The sequence below is a fragment of the Carcharhinus amblyrhynchos genome, chromosome 4 (genome assembly GCF_965287045.1).
Source record: "Carcharhinus amblyrhynchos chromosome 4, sCarAmb.v2.hapA, whole genome shotgun sequence".
NCBI classification, from domain to species: Eukaryota; Metazoa; Chordata; class Chondrichthyes; order Carcharhiniformes; family Carcharhinidae; genus Carcharhinus; species Carcharhinus amblyrhynchos.
This window is the reverse complement of record NC_137327.1, coordinates 15,197,464-15,219,541: the sequence shown is the minus strand read 5'-3', so window position 1 is coordinate 15,219,541 and position 22,078 is coordinate 15,197,464. Positions and strand designations below refer to the sequence as shown.

At 44.6% G+C, this 22,078-nt stretch overlaps 1 protein-coding gene across 1 annotated transcript in view; it reads right to left on the bottom strand.

The window, feature by feature from the left end:
• Positions 1-22,078, bottom strand: part of LOC145341733 (rifampicin phosphotransferase-like) — a 100,465-nt gene that overhangs the window by 49,158 nt on the left and 29,229 nt on the right. The window contains exons 14-19 of the mRNA XM_080186594.1: positions 17,131-17,326; positions 15,736-15,871; positions 13,930-14,006; positions 7,437-7,554; positions 6,601-6,701; positions 1,658-1,729 (exon numbers count right to left, since the gene is read on the bottom strand). Coding sequence (XP_080042720.1) covers positions 1,658-1,729; positions 6,601-6,701; positions 7,437-7,554; positions 13,930-14,006; positions 15,736-15,871; positions 17,131-17,326 — 700 coding nt within the window. The remainder of the gene's footprint in view (positions 1-1,657; positions 1,730-6,600; positions 6,702-7,436; positions 7,555-13,929; positions 14,007-15,735; positions 15,872-17,130; positions 17,327-22,078) is intronic.

The window sequence follows — 22,078 nt, the reverse complement described above, 5'->3', positions numbered from 1 at the left end:
TGCCCCAGGGGTCGGTGCTGGGGCCTCAGCTTTTTACCATTTATATAGATGATCTGGAGGAGGGAACCGAGTGTAGGGTGTCGAAATTTGCTGATGACGCCAAGATTGGGGGAAAGGCAAATTGTGCGGAGGGTGTGGAGAGTCTGCAGAAGGATCTAGATAGGCTGGGCGAATGGGCCAGGAAATGGCAAATGGAATTTAATGTTGGCAAGTGTGAGGTGGTCCACTTTGGTAGGAAGAATGGTAGGAAGGACTATTACTTACGGGGCGAAAAACTGCAGCAGGCGACGGTGCAGAAGGACCTCGGGGTCCTTGTGCATGAGTCACAAAAACCCAGCTTGCAGGTGCAGCAGGTGGTCAGGAAGGCGAATGGGATGCTGGCCTTCATAGCGAAGGGGATTGAATATAAAAGTAGGGAGGTCTTGCTGCGGCTATATAGGGCGTTGGTGAGGCCACAGCTGGAGTACTGTGTGCAGTTTTGGGCGCCGCACCTGCGCAAAGATATTTTGGCCTTGGAGGGAGTGCAGAGGAGGTTTACTAGGCTGATACCGGAGTTGACGGGGTTGAGCTATGAGGAGAGGCTGAATAAACTGGGCTTGTACTCTTTAGAGTTTAGAAGAATGAGGGGAGATCTCATTGAGACGTATAAGATGATGAATGGGAATGATAAGATAGAGGTGGAAAGACTCTTCCCGCTCAAAAAAGACAGTAGGACTAGGGGGCACAGCCTCAAGATAAAAGGGGGGCGGTTTAGAACGGAGTTGAGGAGGAACTTCTTCACTCAAAGGGTGGTGAATCTCTGGAATTCTCTGCCCGTTGAAGTGGTGGAGGCTGCCTCGCTAAATATTTTTAAGATGCGGGTTGATGGGTTTTTGATAGGAGAGGGGATTAAGGGTTATGGGGAGAGGGCGGGAAAGTGGAACTGAGCAGCGACAGATCAGCCATGATCTTATTGAATGGCGGGGCAGGCTCGAAGGGCTGGATGGCCTACTCCTGCTCCTATTTCTTATGTTCTTAAGTAGGCTTACATTAACACTGCAATGAAGTTACTGTGAAAATCCCCTAATCGCCACACTCCGGCACCTGTTCAGGTACGCTGAGGGAGAATTTAGCGTGGCTAATGCACCTAACCAGCACTTCTCTGGGACTGTGGGAGGAAACCAAAGCACCCAGAGGAAACCCACACAGACAAGTGGAAGATATGTAGATTCTGCACAGACAGCAACCCAAGCCAGGAATCAAATCTGGGTCCCTGGCGCTGTGCGGCAGCAATGCCAACGACTGTGCCACCATGCTGCCCTTTAGCTATGATCGGATAATAATAACTCCTATACATCTATTGGCATATGCTGATTACGTGTAATAAGACTTGAACCTATAATTGCCTATGTATTTCTGATTTTTTCTCTCTAAATGGTCTGAATGGCTTCATTCAGAGTCCTATAGTTATAGTCTTCTTTGAATAAATCATCTTGAAACCACTCTGTGACTTTGTCTGGCTGCTTGAGGGGGCCAATTGTTTCAAATACAACAAGAAAACCATCATAACAGTGCCATAGCATGAACAAATACATTTTGAAAATTATATGTATATGTAAGAAAAATAACATTGATTAGCCTTACTTAATTTCCATACATACACAGTATTTTTTTTTACCTGCAGTAAATAAATATCCATGTCTTTTATCGCCCATTCAATGTCTCTTGGGTTCCCATAAGCTTTCTGTATCTGGTGAACAACATTGTCTCAGTCAGAATGGCTCTTAATTGTTTCAAGAGATTAGGGTGGTCTGATTTAAAAATATGGCTAAGTTGATGTTCTGTTCATGCATACTTGCTCAAATCCAGTAATATTATTTTACAATTCAAGACAATTGACTTCAATAAAAATAAGCGTGTAAATTAAATGAATGGAAATCATGTTTTTGATTCTACAATATCGATACGATAGATGAATGCTGGGCCTTGCTAAACATTTTAAACATTGAAAAGTTATTGGGCTGGAATTAATCTGGCCTGTTGCAATGAGTGCATGATGGCTGGACCTACTTAATCATTGGAGATTCACCCAGAGATGATAAAACGTCACTTAATTAAATCAGAAAATAGAAGGTTCTGACATGGGATTCCTGTCCAGGGCAGCATGATATCAACTGGGCTCATTTATGAGCAAAATGACACCTATTATAGAACCATTGACATAATATAGCATAGAAGGAGGCCATTTGGCCCATCCTGACCATGCAGATCCAAAGATACCCAGGTGCCCTTTCTAATCCCATCTTCCTGAACCCGGCCCATAGCCCTGCAATTTACAGCACTTAAAAGTGCAGATCCAGTTACGTTTTAGGTGAGTTTAGGGTCTCTGCCCCCACCAACTCAAGCAGCAAATTCCAGAAGCCCACCACCCTCTGTGTTTTTCCTCAAGTCCCTTCTACACCTTCTGTCACTTCTCTTAAATCTGTGACACCTCCCCCCCCCCCCCCCCCACCCCCACCCTGGTTTTTGAGCTCACAGTCATGGGAAACAGGTTCCCCCTGTCTATTCCCTCCCTGCCCCTTACAAAAGTGTATACCTCAAGCATGTTGCCACAATTTAGTGGTTACCTATGGGTTGAACGGATGGCCCACAGTTTTCACTTGCCCTTGGATGACTGCCCAGCACACCTTGGGGGGGGGTCCATGTGGCTGGGCACAGATTGAGGGGCAGGACATCAGGAAGGTGAGGATGCCAGGAAACCGCTGAAAGCTAGTCTGCCCATCCTTGCCTCTGACTCACCTACAGCCCCCCTCTCCCCCTACATCATCCCACCTTCGTTCATTTTTAGTGTGGGGGTCTCTTGGTGATCTTTGACCTTTGCCACCAACTGTCCACCAACACTATTGGAAAGCTGCTGGTCTCTGATTTGCTGACAACTCTTGGCTGGTGGGTGATACCCCGTTGGCCAGACAGAAACCAAACCTCTAATTTTGTCCCTGATTGCTTCATCTACATAACCTCTGTTACTGGCAGAAACAGGCACTGCAGAACATAAGATTTTTTGCCTCTTTATTGTACCCTCTTTGCTTCAACTTCAAGAGACACAAAGGGCTTGATTGTAACTTAAAGTGGCTGGATTTAGAATGAATTAAACATTGAAAAAACAAAGTAGTTTTGGATGTATACTGGTCTGGAGTCCACGCCAGCGACAAAACTAAGCTTAGTTTTAAGTAGCTCAGCACTGCTCCAAAAGGAATTCAGTGGAGTTGCAAGTTCCTATAAAAACATTAGCCAGCACCTTTTTTCTAATTGACTATTTTTCATTAAGATGGCAAAGAAATTTCCAGAAATAACTGAACCAAGACAATGGGTGGAATTTTCTCATCTTTCCAGTAAGGGAATCATAGCTGGGGAGGGTGGGATACGGACCATGCAAAAGTCTATTGACCGCGGGCAGAAATTGCCGGTCTTGGGGCGAGCGTGGCTGGAAAATCCCACCCAATGGCCAGAATTTTACTGTCTCACCCGCCTTGGGAATTGGAGCAGGTGAGGGGTGGACCACAGAAAGGTCTGTTGATCTTGGGTGGGATTTTGCAGTTTTGGGACAAGCGAGGGGCCATTAAATCCCGCCCAAAGTGTCCTGTGCAACATTTAGCAAAAGCTGACCTAGACTATAACTTCCACTCCAGTGACTAAAAATGTAAACTTAAAAAAACCAATTCAATTTTCATTCTGGCATTATAGGCAACATTCATAGTGGCCTTCCCTGGCATTGTCTTGGCTATTTTCACCCATAGCCTTTCTATAACCTTAACATCCTGTATAAACTGCATGGAATACTCTAATCTTTTCCTAACGAGTTCACACTTAACAGAACAGGGCATGGTCTTTCTATTGATAAATTCTAATTGTAGATTTAAATGGGAGACAGTGTGCAATATTTCGACTGCCAATTTAAAGACATTGTGAGACCATACATGAGGTATTATGTCACTATGCCATTTTAGAACAACAAAGCTTCAGAAGCATAGAAGGAAACCATTCAGCCCATCACACATGTGATGCCTTTCTGAAAGAACTATCCCTACTCTCTCTCCTTACTATAAAATCAAAGAATCCTACAGTGCAGAAGGAGGCCATTTGGCCCATCGAGTCTGCACCGGCCACAATCCCACCAGGCCCCATCCCCACAACCCCATACATTTACCCCAGTCAGTCCTCTTGACGCTAAGTGGCAATTTAGCACGGCCAATCCTAACTCGCAATCTTTGGACTGTAGGAGGAAACCGGAACACAAGGAGGAAATCCGTGCAGACACGGAGAGAATGTGCAAACTTCCCACAGACTGTGACCCATACTGGGAATCAAACACAGGCCCCTGGCACTGTGCGGTAGCAGTACTAATCACTGTGCCCTGTGCCACCTTTCTATATTTTCCTTTTTTAGATATGACACTTCTCCTTTTAAGTCAATTATACATAATGTTCCTGGTCAGGTATTCAGGTCCTTAACGACCTTTTGAATGAGAAAGAAAATATTCTAATCACTTCCTTCATTCTTTTGGTGATGATCTTAAACTGACGCCCTTACATTGCCAGCTCACTGACTGGGAGTTGTTGTTATTTTCTCTATTTGGGGAGAAGTTAATCTTATTTTATCCAAACCCTTTATAATTTTGTGCCCATAAGATCTCTTAATCTACTCTAATGAAAGGCGCACCAGTTTCTGCTCTCAAAACTAAACCAACTAAAACCTCTCATCCCTGGCATCACCTGGGCAATTTTTATCTGTAGCCTTCATATGACCTTAATATCCTATATAAATTACACAACCTAAAATGCTTTAATCTTTTCCTCACTCGTAAAAGTTCAGCCTTGCCATTTGCCTTTGTCTGCTACAGCCCTATTTATAAAAACGAATGCACCATATACATTTAATCCTATCTCAACTGCTTTTTTTTCAATATCTGGTGCCCGCAAGGTGGTCTTGCTTCTGAGGTGCCCCTTCCCCCCACCCGCTGACCTCTCAGTACAGCATTATTACTGGTTTAACAAAACAAGTTTGCTTTGTTCTCTAATTACATTTGTCCAAGCGTAAAAACAGGCAGGAAGTTCCACTCCACAGATCTTACATACTGCATTCCCTTCAGTCTAATTTTGGCTACTTAAACTAAACAATAAATCCCTGTTGTCACTACATCCTTTGGTAAGTTGCCTTCGTAGCTATATCATGATTTCTGCAGCTTGGCTGATAATAACATGCCTCCAGCAAATTAACAGTTCCCTTGCTTCCCCTGGTCCAATTTTGCATCATTGTCTGTCTCAAATCATTGAAGGTATCGAATGTATTCGAGAGGTAGCTGGATATAGCATTGGGGCGAATGGGATCAAAGGTATGGGGAAAAACAGGATTAGGCGATTGAGTTGGATGATCAGCCATGATCGTAATGAATGGTGGAGCAGGAGGGGCCTCCTCCTGCTCCAACTTCTATGTTTATCTGTTTCTATATTTCAACCCTATCTTGTGGTACTGCGATGGAAACTGGGATCAACATTACTTCAGCACCTCCCTCCTCCCCTAATTAATCATTCCTGAATGTTCTGTAATCAGGAACATTTATCCCTTAGATTTGCCACATTTCTGCCAACACTGATTTTCCTAATTTGATGGATGGCCATGCATTTCCCTTCCTCACTGACATGGGGTGGGATTTTCTGGCCACATTTGTCCCAAGGCTTGGAAATCCTGCCCAAAGTCAATGAACCTTTGTGTGTTCTGTGTCCCACCCGCTATGATTCCCGAGGCAGGCCGGATGGGAAAATTCCACCCGTGGTCTTTCAGTGAGCTCTGTAGGTGTCCTTTAGGCTCAAGTGGCCTAAGATTGACCACAGACTGCTGTAGGCAGTCCTTGTGAGTGTAGTATCATGATATATCCTGAACGTTCTACACCAAACAAATACTTCACCTTGCAACCCAACACCTGAATTTCTAATAGTGTCACTCCTCACTCCATTTAATTTTTCCAGTAGCGGAGGTGGCTCACCATTGGCTGCTGGTGGGATCTTCCTGTCCCTGCCGATGGCTACAACGATTTGCATAGCTTGTCCATCCCACCATCGGGTGAGTCATCATGGGAGGTCACTTTAGAGTTATAGAGTCATAGAGGTTTACAGCATGGAAACAGGCCCTTTGGCCCAACTTGTCCATGCCACCTCTTTATTTTTAACCACCAAGCTAGTGCCAATTGCCAGCGTTTGGCCCATATCCCTCTGTAGCCATCTTACCCATGTAACTATCTAAACACGTTTTAAAAGACAAAATTGTACGTGCCTCTACTACTGCCTTTGGCAGCTTGTCCCAGACACTCCCCACCTTCTGTGTGAAATGATTGCCTCCCTGGACACTTTTGTATCCCTACCCTTTCACCTCAAAACTATGCCCTTTAGTTTTAGACTCCCCTTCAGAGGGACTGTAGCGGGAAGGGCTGGAAAATGCCATCCTGTGTATTTTTTTTCATAGTATTCCAATCTAAGTTACAATGTGAATTTTCCAAATACTTACCACTTTACACAAGGAGATCAAGAAAAGTTCAAGAACCAATAAACGGAATGAAATACAAACCTGAAGGGCCACTTGTGCTAAGCGCAGAATCATATCATCGTTAATGCAGCACTGTGCAGCCTGCGATGTTAAAATATCTTCATACACAATTCCACCTTCATCTGGAATTAAAGCAAAATTACATTGCAGATTTTAGACTTATATAAAACAACATTACTAAAAGGGCAATCAATTTTCCCCCAATGTGATACCTCTGAGGCTGCATCAGGCTCTGCTCAGACCCCATTTGAAGTATTGTGAGCAGTTTTGGGCCTTGTATCTAAGGAAGGATGAGCTGACCTTGGAAAGGATCCAGAGGAAGTTCGCAAGAATGATCCCTGGAATGAAGAGCTTGTCATATAAGGAACGGCTGAGGACTCCAGGTATGTACTCGTTAGAGTTCAGAAAGATGAGGGGGGATCTTATTGAAATTTATAGGATATCACGAGGCCTGGATACAGTAGACATGGAGGGGTTGTTTCCACCAGTAAGAAAAATTAGAACCCAGAGGGCACAACCTCAGGCTGAAGGGATGATCATTTAAAACCGAGATGAGGAGGAATTTCTTTAGGCAGGGAGTGGCGAATCTGTTGAACTCTTTGCCGCAGAAGGCTGTGGAGGCCAGGTCATTGAACGTCTTTAAGACTGAGATATATAGGTTCTTGATTAATAAGGGGACCAAGAGTTATGGGGAAAAAGCAGGAGATTGGAGATGAGAAAAAAGTCAGCCATGATTGAATGGCGGAGCAGACTCGTTGGGCCGAGTGGCCTATTTCTGTTGCTATGTCTTATGGTCTTATGGTGCAGACTCACAGCTCTTGGGGGTCAGCAGTGGTCGCTCCCATACTTTTACTCACCTGCTTGCTTTACCTGCTGCTTCTTAGTTCCCATTTCTTTTTTGATGATCTGGCATAGTCCTTTACGACTGTGAGAGAGAGTGATTGTGTCTGGCATTACATTACCACTCACCACAGACTAGAATAGGAAAAATAAAATATAGTCAATCATCTATTGGGAAATATCCTTTTTTAAGAGGTTAGCGTGCAATATTAAAGTGCATGGGATTGGGGGTAATATATTGGCATGGATTGAGAATTGGTTGGCAGCCAGGAAACAGAGCGTAGGAATAAATGGGTCTATTCTGGAAAAGAAGGCAGTGATTAGTGGAGTACTGCAGGGATCAGTGCCTGGGCCCCAGCTATTTGCAATATACAGCAATGATCGGGATGAAGAAATCGAATGTAATATTTCCACCTTTGCTGATGATACAGCAAGTGGAATTGTGTTTGGTGAGGATGAAGTAAAGAGGCTTCACAGTGATTTAGGCAGGCTAACTAAATGGGCAACTACATGGCAGATACATTATAATGTAGATAAGTGTGAAGTTACCACTTCAGTAGGGAAAATAGAATGGCGGAGTATTGTTTAAATGGAGATTGATTCGGAAATATTGAATGACAAAGGGACCTGTGTCCTTGTACACCAGTTAATGAAGGCAAGCATGCAGGTGCAGCAAGCAGCAAGAAGCTAAATGGAATTTTGACCATCATTGCAAGAGGATTTGTGTAGAGGACCAAGAATGTCATACTGCAGCTGTACAGAGCCTTGGTCAGACCACACCTGGAGGAGTGTGTGCAATTTGCTCTCCAAATCTAAGAAAGGATATACTTGCCACAGAGGAGTGCAGTGAATGTTCACCAGACTGATTCCTGGAACGGCAGGATTGTTGTATGAGTTGTCTAGATCGGCATTCACTGGAGTTTAGAAGAATATGTTGAAACCTACAACATTCTGGCAAAGTTGTACAGACCATGTGCAAGGATAATGTTTTCTCTGGCTGAGGTGGGGGGGAAGCAGCAAGAGAAGGGGTTACAGTCACATTATCAAATGGTCACAGTCTCAGGATATGATGTAGGCCATTTAGGACTGAGATGAGAAGAAATGTCTTCACTGAGAGAGTAGTGAACCTGTGGAATTCTCTATTGCATAAGGCTGTGGAGGCCAAGTCACTGAATGTATTTACAAAGAAAATAGATAGATTTGTAGACACAAAAGGCATCTGGAGGTATGGGAAGAGCACTCGAGTATGGCATTGAGATAGAAGATCAGCCATAGAGTCATAGAATCCCTACAGTGAAGAAAGAGACCATTTGGTCTATTGAGTTTGCACCAACTCTCCGAAAGAGCCTCCCATCCAGGCCAACTCCCCTGCTCTATTCACCATAACCCCACACATTTTACCATGCTTAATCTGTCTAACCTTCACATCTTTAGACACTAAGGGGTAATTCAGCATGGCCAATCCACATAACCTACACACCTTTGGACTGTGGGAGTAAACTGGAGCACGTGAAGGAAACCCATGCAGACACTGGGAGAACATACAAACTCCACACAGTCAATTGAAGTTGGAATCAAACCTGGGTTGCTGGTGCTGTGAGGCAGCACTGCTAACCACTGTGTCACCGTGCCATCCTGTGACATGATCATCTTGAATGGTAGAGCAGGCTTAAAGGGCCAAATGGCCCACTCCTGCTCCTATTTTCTATGTTTCTACTATTTTAAGTAACTACATTTGTAACATATTTTGTTCATTGCGTCTTCTTTCTCCCCCCAAAATCACCAACTGCCCCGCCAGTAGAGAGGTGTTAGAAAAATGGTAATGTTTATGTGGTGAGGTGGGAGGGAGCATGTTGAAGTGTGGTTTGAGTTAGGACCATCATCAATGGATTGTTTTATCTCAGATAAATCTGACATTTTCAGGTGAGATGAGATTCTGAGTCACAAGTCACAGCAGCATGTTGGGATTGAGGCCAGCTAAGAATGGCTCTTAATTCAAACATAATTCTTGGATTGAACAATTCAAATCCAGGGATAATTTTCCACTAAGCATACAATCAGTCAATAACACATTTGGAATACAATCCAACTGCATATCCAAATTTAATAAACTCTTCCAGATACCTTTCCAACATTGAGTGACTCAGCAGAGTGTACACATCTGGAAGTATTTTTTAAATTTCTGGAATGTCCCATTCAATTATTATGACTTTGGGGTGAGGACTCAAATTGGCAAGGAATAAGAACATAAGAACATAAGAAATAGGAGCAGGAGTAGGCCATCTGGCCCTTCGAGCCTGCCCCGCCATTCAATAAGATCATGGCTGATCTGTCGTGGCTCAGTTCCACTTTCCCGCCCTCTCCCCATAACCCTTAATCCCCTCTCTTATCAAAAACCCATCAACCCGCTTCTTAAAAATATTTAGCGAGGCAGCCTCCACCACTTCAACGGGCAGAGAATTCCAGAGATTCACCACCCTTTGAGTGAAGAAGTTCCTCCTCAACTCCGTTCTGAACCGCCCCCCCTTTATCTTGAGGCTGTGCCCCCTAGTCCTACTGTCTTTTTTGAGCGGGAAGAGTCTTTCCACCTCTATCCTATCCATCCCATTCATCATCTTATACGTCTCAATGAGATCTCCCCTCATTCTTCTAAACTCTAACGAGTACAAGCCTAGTTTATTCAGCCTCTCCTCATAGCTCAACCCCCTCAACTCCGGTATCAGCCTAGTAAACCTCCTCTGCACTCCCTCCAAGGCCAAAATATCCTTGCGCAGGTGCGGCGCCCAAAACTGCACACAGTACTCCAGCTGCGGCCTCACCAATGCCCTATACAGCTGCAGCAAGACCTCCCTACTTTTATATTCAATCCCCCTCGCTATGAAGGCCAGCATCCCATTCGCCTTCCTGACCACCTGCTGCACCTGCAGGCTGGGTTTTTGCGACTCATGCACAAGGACCCCGAGGTCCCTCTGCACCGTCGCCTGCTGCAGTTTTTCGCCACGTAAGTAATAGTCCTTCCTACCATTCTTCCTACCAAAGTGGACCACCTCACACTTGCCAACATTAAATTCCATTTGCCATTTCCTGGCCCATTCGCCCAGCCTATCTAGATCCTTCTGCAGACTCTCCACACCCTCCACACAATTTGCCTTTCCCCCAATCTTGGTGTCATCAGCAAATTTCGACACCCTACACTCGGTTCCCTCCTCCAGATCATCTATATAAATGGTAAATAGCTGAGGCCCCAGCACCGACCCCTGGGGCACCCCACTAGTCACCAACCGCCAATCCGAATAGCACCCATTGACCCCCACTCTCTGCCTCCTATTTGACAACCAATCCTCTATCCACGCTAACACCCTACCCCCAACTCCATGTCCTCTGACCTTCTGCAGTAACCTCTTGTGAGGTACCTTATCAAACGCCTTCTGAAAATCCAGAAAGACCACATCCACCGGCTCTCCTCTATCCACCGCCCTAGACACATCCTCATAGAACTCCAGTAAATTTGTCAGACACGACTTCCCTTTAATGAAACCGTGTTGCGTCCGCCCTATCAAGCAATTCCCTTCAAGATGCCTCGCAATTCCCTCCTTAATGACGGATTCTAACATTTTACCTACCACAGACGTTAAACTAACCGGCCTGTAATTCCCCGCCTTTTGCCTGGCACCCTTCTTAAACAACGGCGTAACATTAGCCGTTTTCCAATCCTCCGGCACTTCCCCGGAATCCAGCGACGTCTGGAAAATAACCACCAAGGCATCCACTATCACCTCCGCCATTTCTTTCAGAACCCTCGGATGCATTCCATCCGGTCCTGGGGTCTTGTCCACAATCAGCCCCTCCAGTCTGTCGCGCACCACCTCTCTAGTAACAGTAATGTCATTAAGACCCTCCAGTCCTACCACCTTTCCATCGCTAACACCCGGCAAATTATTCACGTCCTCCTCCGTGAAGACAGAAACAAAAAAGTTATTCAAGACCTCCGCCATATCCCCATCCCCTACCACTAGGTCCCCTTTCTCATCCGCTAAGGGACCAACGTTCACCCTAGCCAGCCTCTTCCTTTTTATATATTTATAAAAACTCTTGCTATCCTTTTTTATATTAAGTGCTAGCCCAGCTTCATAGCTTCTTCTACCCTCCTTTATCAACTTTTTTGTCAATCTTTGTTGACATTTAAACCTTTCCCAATCCTCTTCTCGCCCACTGCTCTTAGCTACTCTAAATTCCTCCGCTTTTAATTTAACACTTTCCTTCACCTCCTTCGTTATCCACGGCTTATTACCTCTCTTCCTACTGTCCTTTTTAACCATCGGAATAAATTTCTGCTGAGCACCAAGAAAGATCTCCTTAAAGATCCTCCACTGCTCCTCAGCAGACCTACCTTCCAACGCGCTCCCCCATTCCACATTCGCCAATTCTTCTCTCATCCTACCATACTCCTCTCTATTCAAACAAAGGACACGTGTCCGGGATTATCAAATGATTATCAAAGTCTGAACTACAGCCTGTAATCCAGTAAAGTGGAAAAATGCAGCTGAAATTTTGACTAACTAGTGAATCTTTGAATGTAAATTCTGATTTTGTAGACTTTAATTCAGCAAATATGTGATTAATAATAACCCTTTCACAACTTTAGTTACACAAATAAATTTGAAATTCCTCCAAGATCTGGCTATTGTCCGGTTCTCGTTGGGTAGTTGATAGGATTATTCAATATAGAGGCACTTTCGTATGGTATATGATCTTCCGCACTGTCCTGTGACAAGTACAATTGACAATAATATTTATTCACTTTTTAAAAATCATTCATAGGATGAAGGAATAGTGGTGGCACGGTGGCACAGTGGCCAGCACTGCTGCCTCACAGCACCATGGGCCTGTGTTCATTTCTGATCTTGGGTTACTGTCCATGTGGAGTTTGCATGTTCTCCCTGTGTCTGCGTGGGTATCCTCCGGGTGCTCTGATTTCCTCCCACACTCCAAAGATATGTGAGTTAGGTTGATTAGCCTGAATTGCCCCTTAGTATGAGGGGGATTAGTAGGATAAATACCTGGGGCCTGGGTGGGATTGTTGTCAGTGCAGGCTTGATTGGCTGAATAGCCTCCTTCAGCACTGTTGGGATTCCATGATTCCATGAGAGCCTCATTAGACAGGCCAGCGTTTATTACTCATCCCTAATTGCCCTTCAGAAAGTTGTGGTGAGCTGCCTGCTTGAACCCTTTCAGCTCATGTGGTGTAGGTACACTTACAGTGCTGTTTGGGAGTGAGTTTCAGGATTTTGACCCAGTGACAGTGAAGGAAACAGTGATATATTTCCAAGTCAGGATGGTGTGTGACCTGGAGGGGAACTTGCAGATGCTGGTGTTTCCATGTGGCTGCTGTCCTTGTCGTTCTAGGTGGTAGAGGTTGAGGGTACAGAAGGTTCTGTTGAAGGAGCCTTGGTGAGTTCCCCTGAACCAACCAGGTGGTGGTGAGACTGGGAGTGGGCCTTCCCCTGGAATCAAGAACCCATGGATGGAAATCTCTCCCACTAAGATCCGCCATCCAGTCAGAGGCCGTATGCCCAGCAAGGCTGTGGCTACTGCCAGAAGGACAGGTGCTGGGGCCTGTAAACAGGGAGAGATAATTTTATAATTTTAAACTGGGACCCCAGCACCTGTCCTTTTGGCAGTAGCCCTGGAGTGATGTATTGCGAGGGGTGGGGGGAAGGGGCTGCACTTTGAAACAGGGGGAGACAATTTTATAATTTTCTAAGTTTACTTGTTAGTGTCACAGTCAGGCTTACATCAATACTACAATGAATTTACAGTGAAAATCCCTGAGTCAGCACTACCTGGTGCAGGCTTGGTGTCAGCAGCATAGTTGGGAGGTGGCTTTCAGTGGACCCCTCCCTTTCCAGTCCAGTCTAGTCCTTCAATTAGACACTGAGTACCTTTATTACAGGTAGGAGATGACAAGCTGGCCACACATTTATAGAGATATGTGTACGTCACATGGCGAGAGGCCCATCTTCAGCTGGGCTAATACCAGCAGCGGCAGGGTAAGGCCTTTAACGATCGTTACTTGGCCACTAAAGGGTCTCAGTAGGCTGGGGAAGGCCAACCATGGACCTTCCCAATCAGAAATTAATTCAGACAGAGGCAGGAAGGTCTCCATACGTCACCACTCAGCTTAAGTATGTGCCATTCCTGCTTCAAGTTCACCACTAAGAAGAAAACAAGATTTCTCCTAAAATGTGAAAATTGTCTTAACTGGGGACATAGGTTTCTGAATTTAGTTTATACACATCAGAGTGTGAACTGCAGAAAGGGGTAAAAGGGACTCAGTAGGGACATACAGATGAATCAATAGACAGTAGCATGTTCTTAGTTATAAATACATGTACAGAACTGGGTGCTAACTGTCCGGATTTACAGAAAGAGCTCTGGGTCATGCTGCTTATCCCTGAATTTGAATTACATTGAGTTTTAAAGCTAGAACATTTGGTTGCAGTGTCTCACCTCTCCCAGCCCATAGTTTGCATTGATAATCAGCCTTCCTGGGTGGCCAGTGAGGGGATCACAGGTAAACAATACACCTGTAACAATATTGTGGAGAAAGCATTTAAAATAAATATATCACACTGCTGGTGTAAAACATGGGCCGCAATTTTCCAATGCTCTGCCACGTTGTCAGCGAGAATGGAGAATTTGGCGCTTAGCGAAATCTCCATTTACCACAGCGGGACTGGAGAATCCCAGCCACAGGTGAGTTCGGAGAATTCCGGCATTATGTTTTATGGAAAAAGCCTCGCTTAGAACACCAGTACATTACTTGATACCATTACAATCGTAGGACTTGTAGAGATGAGAGATTGTAGATGACTGAGCCCCATCAGGATGCTATGCTTAAACCAGGTAGTGATTTAACTCGAATTAACAACATTGACATGTGCCAAATGTAACCTCACGCAATGTAGCAACAGAAGAAAGCATGGATAAGTTTAGCTACTGGATCTCTTTAAGTTTGGTCCTTCCACAGAGGGAGAGATGATGGCCTAGTGATATTATTACTAGACTATTAATACAGAAAATCAGCTAATATTCTGGGGACCTGGGTTTGAATGCCGCTACGGCAGGTGCTAGAATCTGAATTCAATAAAAAATACCTGGAATTAAAATATACTGATGACCATGAAAACATTGTCGTTTGTTGGAAAACCCATCTGGTTCACTAATGTTCTTTAGGGAAGGAAATCTGCCTTCTTTTACTGGTCTGGCCTACATGACAACTAGGAATGGGCAATAAATGCTGGCCAGCCAACTAGCAATGTCCATATCCCACAAATGAATTTAAAAAAAAGATTAGCAAGAACTGTACATATCCTAATCTTAGAAACACATTTAGGAAAATCCTTTACAGTAGCAAATTTTCATTATCCCTCAGTTTTATCATTGACTCTAATTGCTGAAATGAAATGCTCCCAGGTCCTCAAATAATGAAGTTAAAACTCTAGAATATTTGTCCATCTGCAGATTTCTATGATTCACCTGACCTTCCGATCTCCACCCTCACATTTATTCTGCTGGTTCAAAGAGCAAATCAAAATAGCTTTAACTGCCATTTGCTTAGTCAAATGCATCTTAAAACAATGGAGGCTGTGGGAGAAATATTTTTATTCTTTATCTTTGCTTAAGGCTCATTTACCCCTGTCCTCTAATCAGGCATTAAGATTGTTCATGTCTATATAATCAGTGCCTCTCAGCATTTTAAAGAATCTTAATGAAAGTAACATCCAATTTAAAGGCACTAAGTCCTAACTGGGTAAAAACATAGAATCACTACACGCAGAAGGAGGCCATTTGGCCCATTGAACCTGCACAACTCGCCAATCATTTTAACTGGCCCACCCACTGCCCTATCTCTGTAATCCCTCGCATCCACACCACTAATATCCCCAATCTACACATCCCAGGGCAATAAGGGGCAATCTAGTGTGGCCAATCCACCTAACCTGCACATCTTCGGATTGTGGGAGGAAACCGCAGTAGCTGGAGGAAACCCATGCAGACATGGGGAAAATGTGCAAATTTCACACAGTCACACAAGGCTGGAATTGAACCAAGGTCCATGGCACTGTGAGGCAGCAGTGCCAATGTGCCACCCTTAATATGACGTATTTTGTGGCTAACTCTCACCTTCATCCCCCGAGACATAAAGAGGCGTAATTTTTGGACGCATATTGTATGAATGATCTGTTCTGTCAGCTTGTCACCTAAAGTTGCTACAACTCCAGTGTCCTCCTGAGGAGGTTTGGCAAACCCTACCTGCTGCCTGAGCAGATACCATCTGCTGGATTACCACACCCATGCTTGATGACACAGGTTGTCCCCTTTGGTGGCGATATTGCAGTGCCTGGAATGAGTAGAGAGAGGCCCAGCACTCTTGCACAGCGTCATTTACCTGTGGAAGCAAACGTTCATCCGTGATCATGAAAGTTATAGACAAAGCCTACATTGTCACTGTCTCCAAACCAGAAAGACATTAGTCTGGACGTTGTAGTGGCAATGTTGATGGAAGATTGCTGAGGCCATTCAAATAGCAGAGTCTGTCACTCAAGGAGAGGCTGGGACTTTTTTCCCCTAGAGCGTAGGAGGCTTAGGAGTGATCTTATAGACGTCTATAGAGTAATGAGGGGCATAGATCAGTTAGATAATCAACATCCTTCCCCAAAGGTCGGGGAGTCTAAAGATAGAGGTCATAGGTTTAAGATGAGAAGGGAGAGATACAAAAGGATCCAGAGAAACAATTTTTTTCACCCAGAGAGTGGTGAGTATCTGGAACAAGGTGCCAGAGGTGCTGGAGGTGAATACAATTTTGTCTTTTAAAAAACATTTAGACAATTACATGAGTAAGATGGGTACAGAGGAATATGTGCCAAATGTGAACAATTGGGACTAGCTTCGTGGTTTAAAAAAAAAGGTGGCATGGACAAGTTGAGCTGAAGGGCCTGTTTCCAAGCTGTAAACCTCAATGACTCAATCGTGACATTATGGACTGGGATGTTAGGGTGACCTGCTCGTAAATCCTCTTCCTTAGAAGAGATTTGCCAATCTTTAATAGGAGGACTAAATGCACAGTACTGAAGTAAGCCATCCCAGGAGAGATAGATCTTACTATTCTGTTCAAATGCCAGGTTTTGTACACAAAACAAGGTGCTGCCTTGTGCCTGTTGGGCAGTGCCAGGGTGCTCGGTGAACAGTGCCAGGCTGGCACTGCCCAAAGGGCACTATTCCCCCTGGTCCCGACCACCCAAGAGGCTTCAGTGTTGTCCGGCCCTGACACTGAGGCCATCACATCAGGTCCCTTTGCCGGGGACCATACCTGATCCTCGGTGATGAGGATTAAAGCAAGTGAACCTGGGCGATGCCATCCTGGGCTCAATAATAATATTTAAATTGAGATTTAAATTGAGATTTAAATATTATAATCAGGCTCACACCCTTCCTGGGCATGAGGCTGATCATACCGCCTTCACAGGGCCAGTGGTATCGCCAGAAGCGCCAAGCCATTTTGCCACATCTCCTGTGATATCACCTACTTGCCAAGACAATCGGCTGGTGTTAAGAGCTGGTAAGATCACCCCTAAAGATTATAGTAAGAGGAAGATTTCACCCATAATTTCTCCATATGGTTCTCTTTTTTTTTCACCTCACACTTACTTGTTCAAAACCTTTCAGTCCCAGTTTTGTCTCGAGTAGCCCTGCAGCAGATGCATCCTCTGTGTCCTCCCAGTCTGCACTGGACCTGACGGCCAATCGTTCCTTTGCCCCCAGAAGCCTCAGTTCTGCCAGCTGATCATGAATGGCATTTTCTATCTCTGGAACCAGTTTGGTTTTCCTGAACAACTCAACACATCTGGAGAAGATTAAAAAGTCGTTCATGTGCCAAACACCACAACAATTTACAATACATTGTTGAGGCATTCCATGGTGGGTTTTTGGTTTTTTAAAAAATCTTTTGGATAATAAACCTTCCTTGCAGAAATATGTTTACTAAGAATGATTCATTTTGGCATTGTTTGGTGGCATTATTTTTGATCTATTGTATTGTTAGGAACCAGGTCAGAAACTCTAAGGTATATTGTGAAGTTTGACTAGACCCCAACATTTTTGATTTTGGCATTAGTGGGAGGATATGATGCTTCACTTCTATTGACACACTAGGAAGATTTTCTGAAATCAAACTTTGTTTTAACAATATAGTTCAACTATAACAAATGAATTAGCTTAAGTTTTAACAACTGAAGTACTTAAACACGACACAATACAATTCTTAACTGCTAATCGGTTGAATCTATATCTGTGAGTTCCAATTTAAGCAATATTCCTCATAGATTTAAAATTAGTTAGCAAACAACACAGACTCACATGTTGGTACATGGGCTGCCAGTTCTCAAGCCTTTGAACATTTCTGGAGGGAGAAGCCTATTTTCTAGCAGGTCCCAAACAATGGACTCCAGAGAAGAGATCAAAGGCATCCTGCTCCTTGCAGACCCAAACTGAAAAACTTAACCTGTTTTTCCCTAACTCCTCCCATTAGCATATGACTCTTTATCTTGTCAACCAAGCTATGTAAACCTGATTCTGATACACTAGGAGAAAAAAATAAACAAAAGCGCTTTTGCTCAGATTAAAACAAACAGCAGGTGGCAATTGTGGCATAGTGGTTAGCACTGCTGCTTCATAACATCAGGGACCCAGGTTTGATTCCCAGCTTGGGTCATAAACTTCTGTTAAATTCTCCCTTGATGTACCCGAACAGGTGCTGGAGTGTGGTGGCTTCGGAATTTTCACAGTAACGTAATTGCAGTGTTAATGTTAAGTCTACTTGTGACACTAAAAACTTTAACTGAGGGGACAGGCCAGTTAATTTATGGTCAGATCATTGTTATCATTGGGATTGGAATGCCCTGCCTGCTGCAGTTGTAAATGCGCCTAGTCTGGGGGCGTTTAAGAGGTCTATAGATAGGTTTATGGACGAAAAGGGATTGGTTTAGGTTAGTGGGTCATTGTTGTTGTTTTTTTTTAACTGGTCGGCGCAACATCGTGGGCCGAAGGGCCTGTTCTGCGCTGTAATGTTCTATGTTCTATGTTCTATCATTCAGGGCTATGGGCCAAGTGCTGTCAGGTGGGGTAAGGTGGAAGTTCAGGTGTTTCTAATGTATCAGTGCACACTTGATGGGCCAAAGGGCCTCTCCTCCGCTGTATGATTCTACAATTCTACCCCATTATTTAGGATACATTACTCTTCTGGATTCTCAGTACGTGGGCTGCCTGAAGCAGACAAAGCGGTACCACAAAATCAAAGCTGAATTCTGAACATCTCCTTCACAAAAAAATGATAAAAATACATTTCTTAAAGGCACAGTGTCATCACAGTATGGAATCTCACTCTCCTTTTTTCTATGCTGAACCATAGTTCTCAATTTAATCTGTCCCATATCCAATTTCTATACATTGTCTGAAGATATTTTATGATGGATTGTATAGCCGATTAAGCCACTAATATCAATGACCAGAGTATCTGCATACACTGTAGCTATTCCAATCTCTTATGCCTGGTCTTCCAACTTGCCTGGTCTTACAACTTCCAGCCTCCATAACTTTGAACTCATCCAAAATCCTCATTGCTCATATCCTAGTCCATTCAAATTCAAGCTTACATTGGCTCTGAAGAAGAATAATATGGACTAGAAATGTAAACCCAGTTTATCTCTCCACAAATGCTAGCAGGCCTGCTGTGTTTTTCCAACACTTCCTGTTTTTATTCCAGATTTCCAGCATCCACAGTATTTTGCTTTTATTTTATATTATTGATTTGTATTAGCTCACTGACAATTTGATTTCAAAATTATTTTTGATGTGGAAATGCCAGCGTTGGACTGGGGTAGGCACAGTAAGCAGTCTCACAACACTAACTTAAAGTCCGACAGGTTTATTTGGTAGCACTCCCCTGAGGAAGGAGTGGTACTCCAAAAGCTCATGCCACTCAATAAACCTGAACTTTAACCTAAACTTTAACCTGATGTTCTGAGACCTCTTAAAATTATTTTTTGACAGTTTGATGATGGGAGAAACCCTCCTGGACCCACCCCTCCCTATCTCAGTCACCTTATGTGAGGAAAGGTGAAGGGAGCTGGGGCTTTTCTCTTTGGAGCGGAGGAGGATGAGACGCGACTAAGTAGAGGCTTATAAGATGATGAGGGGGATAGAGTGGATGTTCCGAGACTATTTCCTCAGGTGAATGTAGCTGTTACTAGGGGGCATAACCATAAGGTTCATGGTGGGAGATATAGGAGGGATGTCCAAGGTAGATTCTTTACTGAGAGAGTGGTTGGGGTGTGGAATGCACTGCCTGCTGTGATAGTGGAGTCGGACACTTTTGGAACTTTCAAGCAGCTATTGGATAGGCACATGGAGCATACCAGAATTATAAGGAGGGGATAGCTTGATCTTGGGATTGGACATAGCTCGGCACAACATTGAGGACCGAAGGGCCTGTACTGTGCTGTAATGTTTTATGTTCTATGTTCAACCGTCTCTTGCATCCTTCAAGAATTCTTTTGAATCACCTGCTCCCTTTTCATCAGGATTAACAGTGGGGACTTTCTCAATCCATGTATATGATTGATCAGCTATTTTTAGCTAACAAACTCTTGGAAACAAGTCACAGAAGGCCTCGCCTATCAAATTAGTTGAATGATGTAAATGTGAGGGGTGGAATTTTATGCAGTCTATCATCATGAGCACTGTGGTAGCCAGGCCCACTTAATCTTGGGAATGCCCCCACCCACCCCTCAGTCTCCAGGTGGTGCCAAAACCTCTGGAAGGCGGATGGCAGAATGGGCTGGTGTAGGATTCCTGGCTGCCAGTTGTGGGATGTCACTTCCGTTTATTATGGAGCCAGTGTCCATCGCAAAGTGATTTAAGGATTAAATGGAAGTCACATGCTGTTATGTATAAGGTCTAATCTGGACTAATTGAAGGGTATGAGGTCAGGGGGAGTAAACTGACTGGAATTGCTTGATAGAGCAGACGCAGCACGGTTTCATTAAAGGGAAGTCGTGTCTGACAAATTTACTGGAGTTCTATGAGGATGTGTCTAGGGCGGTGGATAGAGGAGAGGCGGTGGATGTGGTCTTTCTGGATTTTCAGAAGGCGTTTGACAAAGTACCTCACAAGAGGTTATTGCAGAAGGTCGAGGGACATGGAGTTGGGGGTAGGGTGTTAGCGTGGATAGAGGATTGGTTGTCAAATAGGAGGCAGAGAGTGGGGGTCAACGGGTGCTATTCGGATTGGCAGTTGGTGACTAGTGGAGTGCCCCAGGGGTCGGTGCTGGGGCCTCAGCTTTTTACCATTTATATAGATGATCTGGAGGAGGGAACCGAGTGTAGGGTGTCGAAATTTGCTGATGACACCAAGATTGGGGGAACGGCAAATTGTGCGGAGGGTGTGGAGAGCCTGCAGAAGGATCTAGATAGGCTGGGCGAATGGGCCAGGAAATGGCAAATGGAATTTAATGTTGGCAAGTGTGGGGTGGTCCACTTTGGTAGGAATAATGGTAGGAAGGACTATTACTTACGGGGCGAAAAACTGCAGCAGGCGACGGTGCAGAGGGACCTCGGGGTCCTTGTGCATGAGTCGCAAAAACCCAGCTTGCAGGTGCAGCAGGTGGTCAGGAAGGCGAATGGGATGCTGGCCTTCATAGCGAGGGGGATTGAATATAAAAGCAGGGAGGTCTTGCTGCAGCTGTATAGGGCATTGGTGAGGCCGCAGCTGGAGTACTGTGTGAAGTTTTGGGCGCCGCACTTACGCAAGGATATTTTGGCCTTGGAGGGAGTGCAGAGGAGGTTTACTAGGCTGATACCGGAGTTGAGGGGGTTGAGCTATGAGGAGAGGCTGAATAAACTAGGCTTGTACTTGTTAGAGTTTAGAAGAATGAGGGGAGATCTCATTGAGACGTATAAGATGATGAATGGGATGGATAGGATAGAAGAGGTGGAGAGACTCTTCCCGCTCAAAAAAGACAGTAGGACTAGGGGGCACAGCCTCAAGATAAAGGGGGGCGCAGTTTAGAACGGAGTTGAGGAGGAACTTCTTCACTCAAAGGGTGGTGAATCTCTGGAATTCTCTGCCCGTTGAAGTGGTGGAGGCTACCTCGCTAAATATTTTTAAGACGCGGGTTGATGGGTTTTTGATAAGAGAGGAGATTAAGGGTTCTGGGGAGAGGGCGGGAAAGTGGAACTGAGCAGCGACAGATCAGCCATGATCTTATTGAATGGCGGGGCAGGCTCGAAGGGCTAGATGGCCTACTCCTGCTCCTATTTCTTATGTTCTTATGTTCTTATGGAACAATTTATTGTTGCATCTACTCTCTAGCATGGTCAACACAAGTCTGCTTGGCAAGCCAGTGTGACATGACCTCACCTGACCTATTCTCTTAAAGGGGCATGCCCCAACATGTGTAACACATGGGCGTTCCCAAAGGCTGGCTGACAAAGCCTGTCCGTTTTCCCATCATCCTCCTAGGGGGTTCCCTTGCCAGCAGGCAGTCTGTGCTCAGTTGTCTTCAGGAGAGGGTGGTGAAAGCCATTTCTCTGCCCTTTTG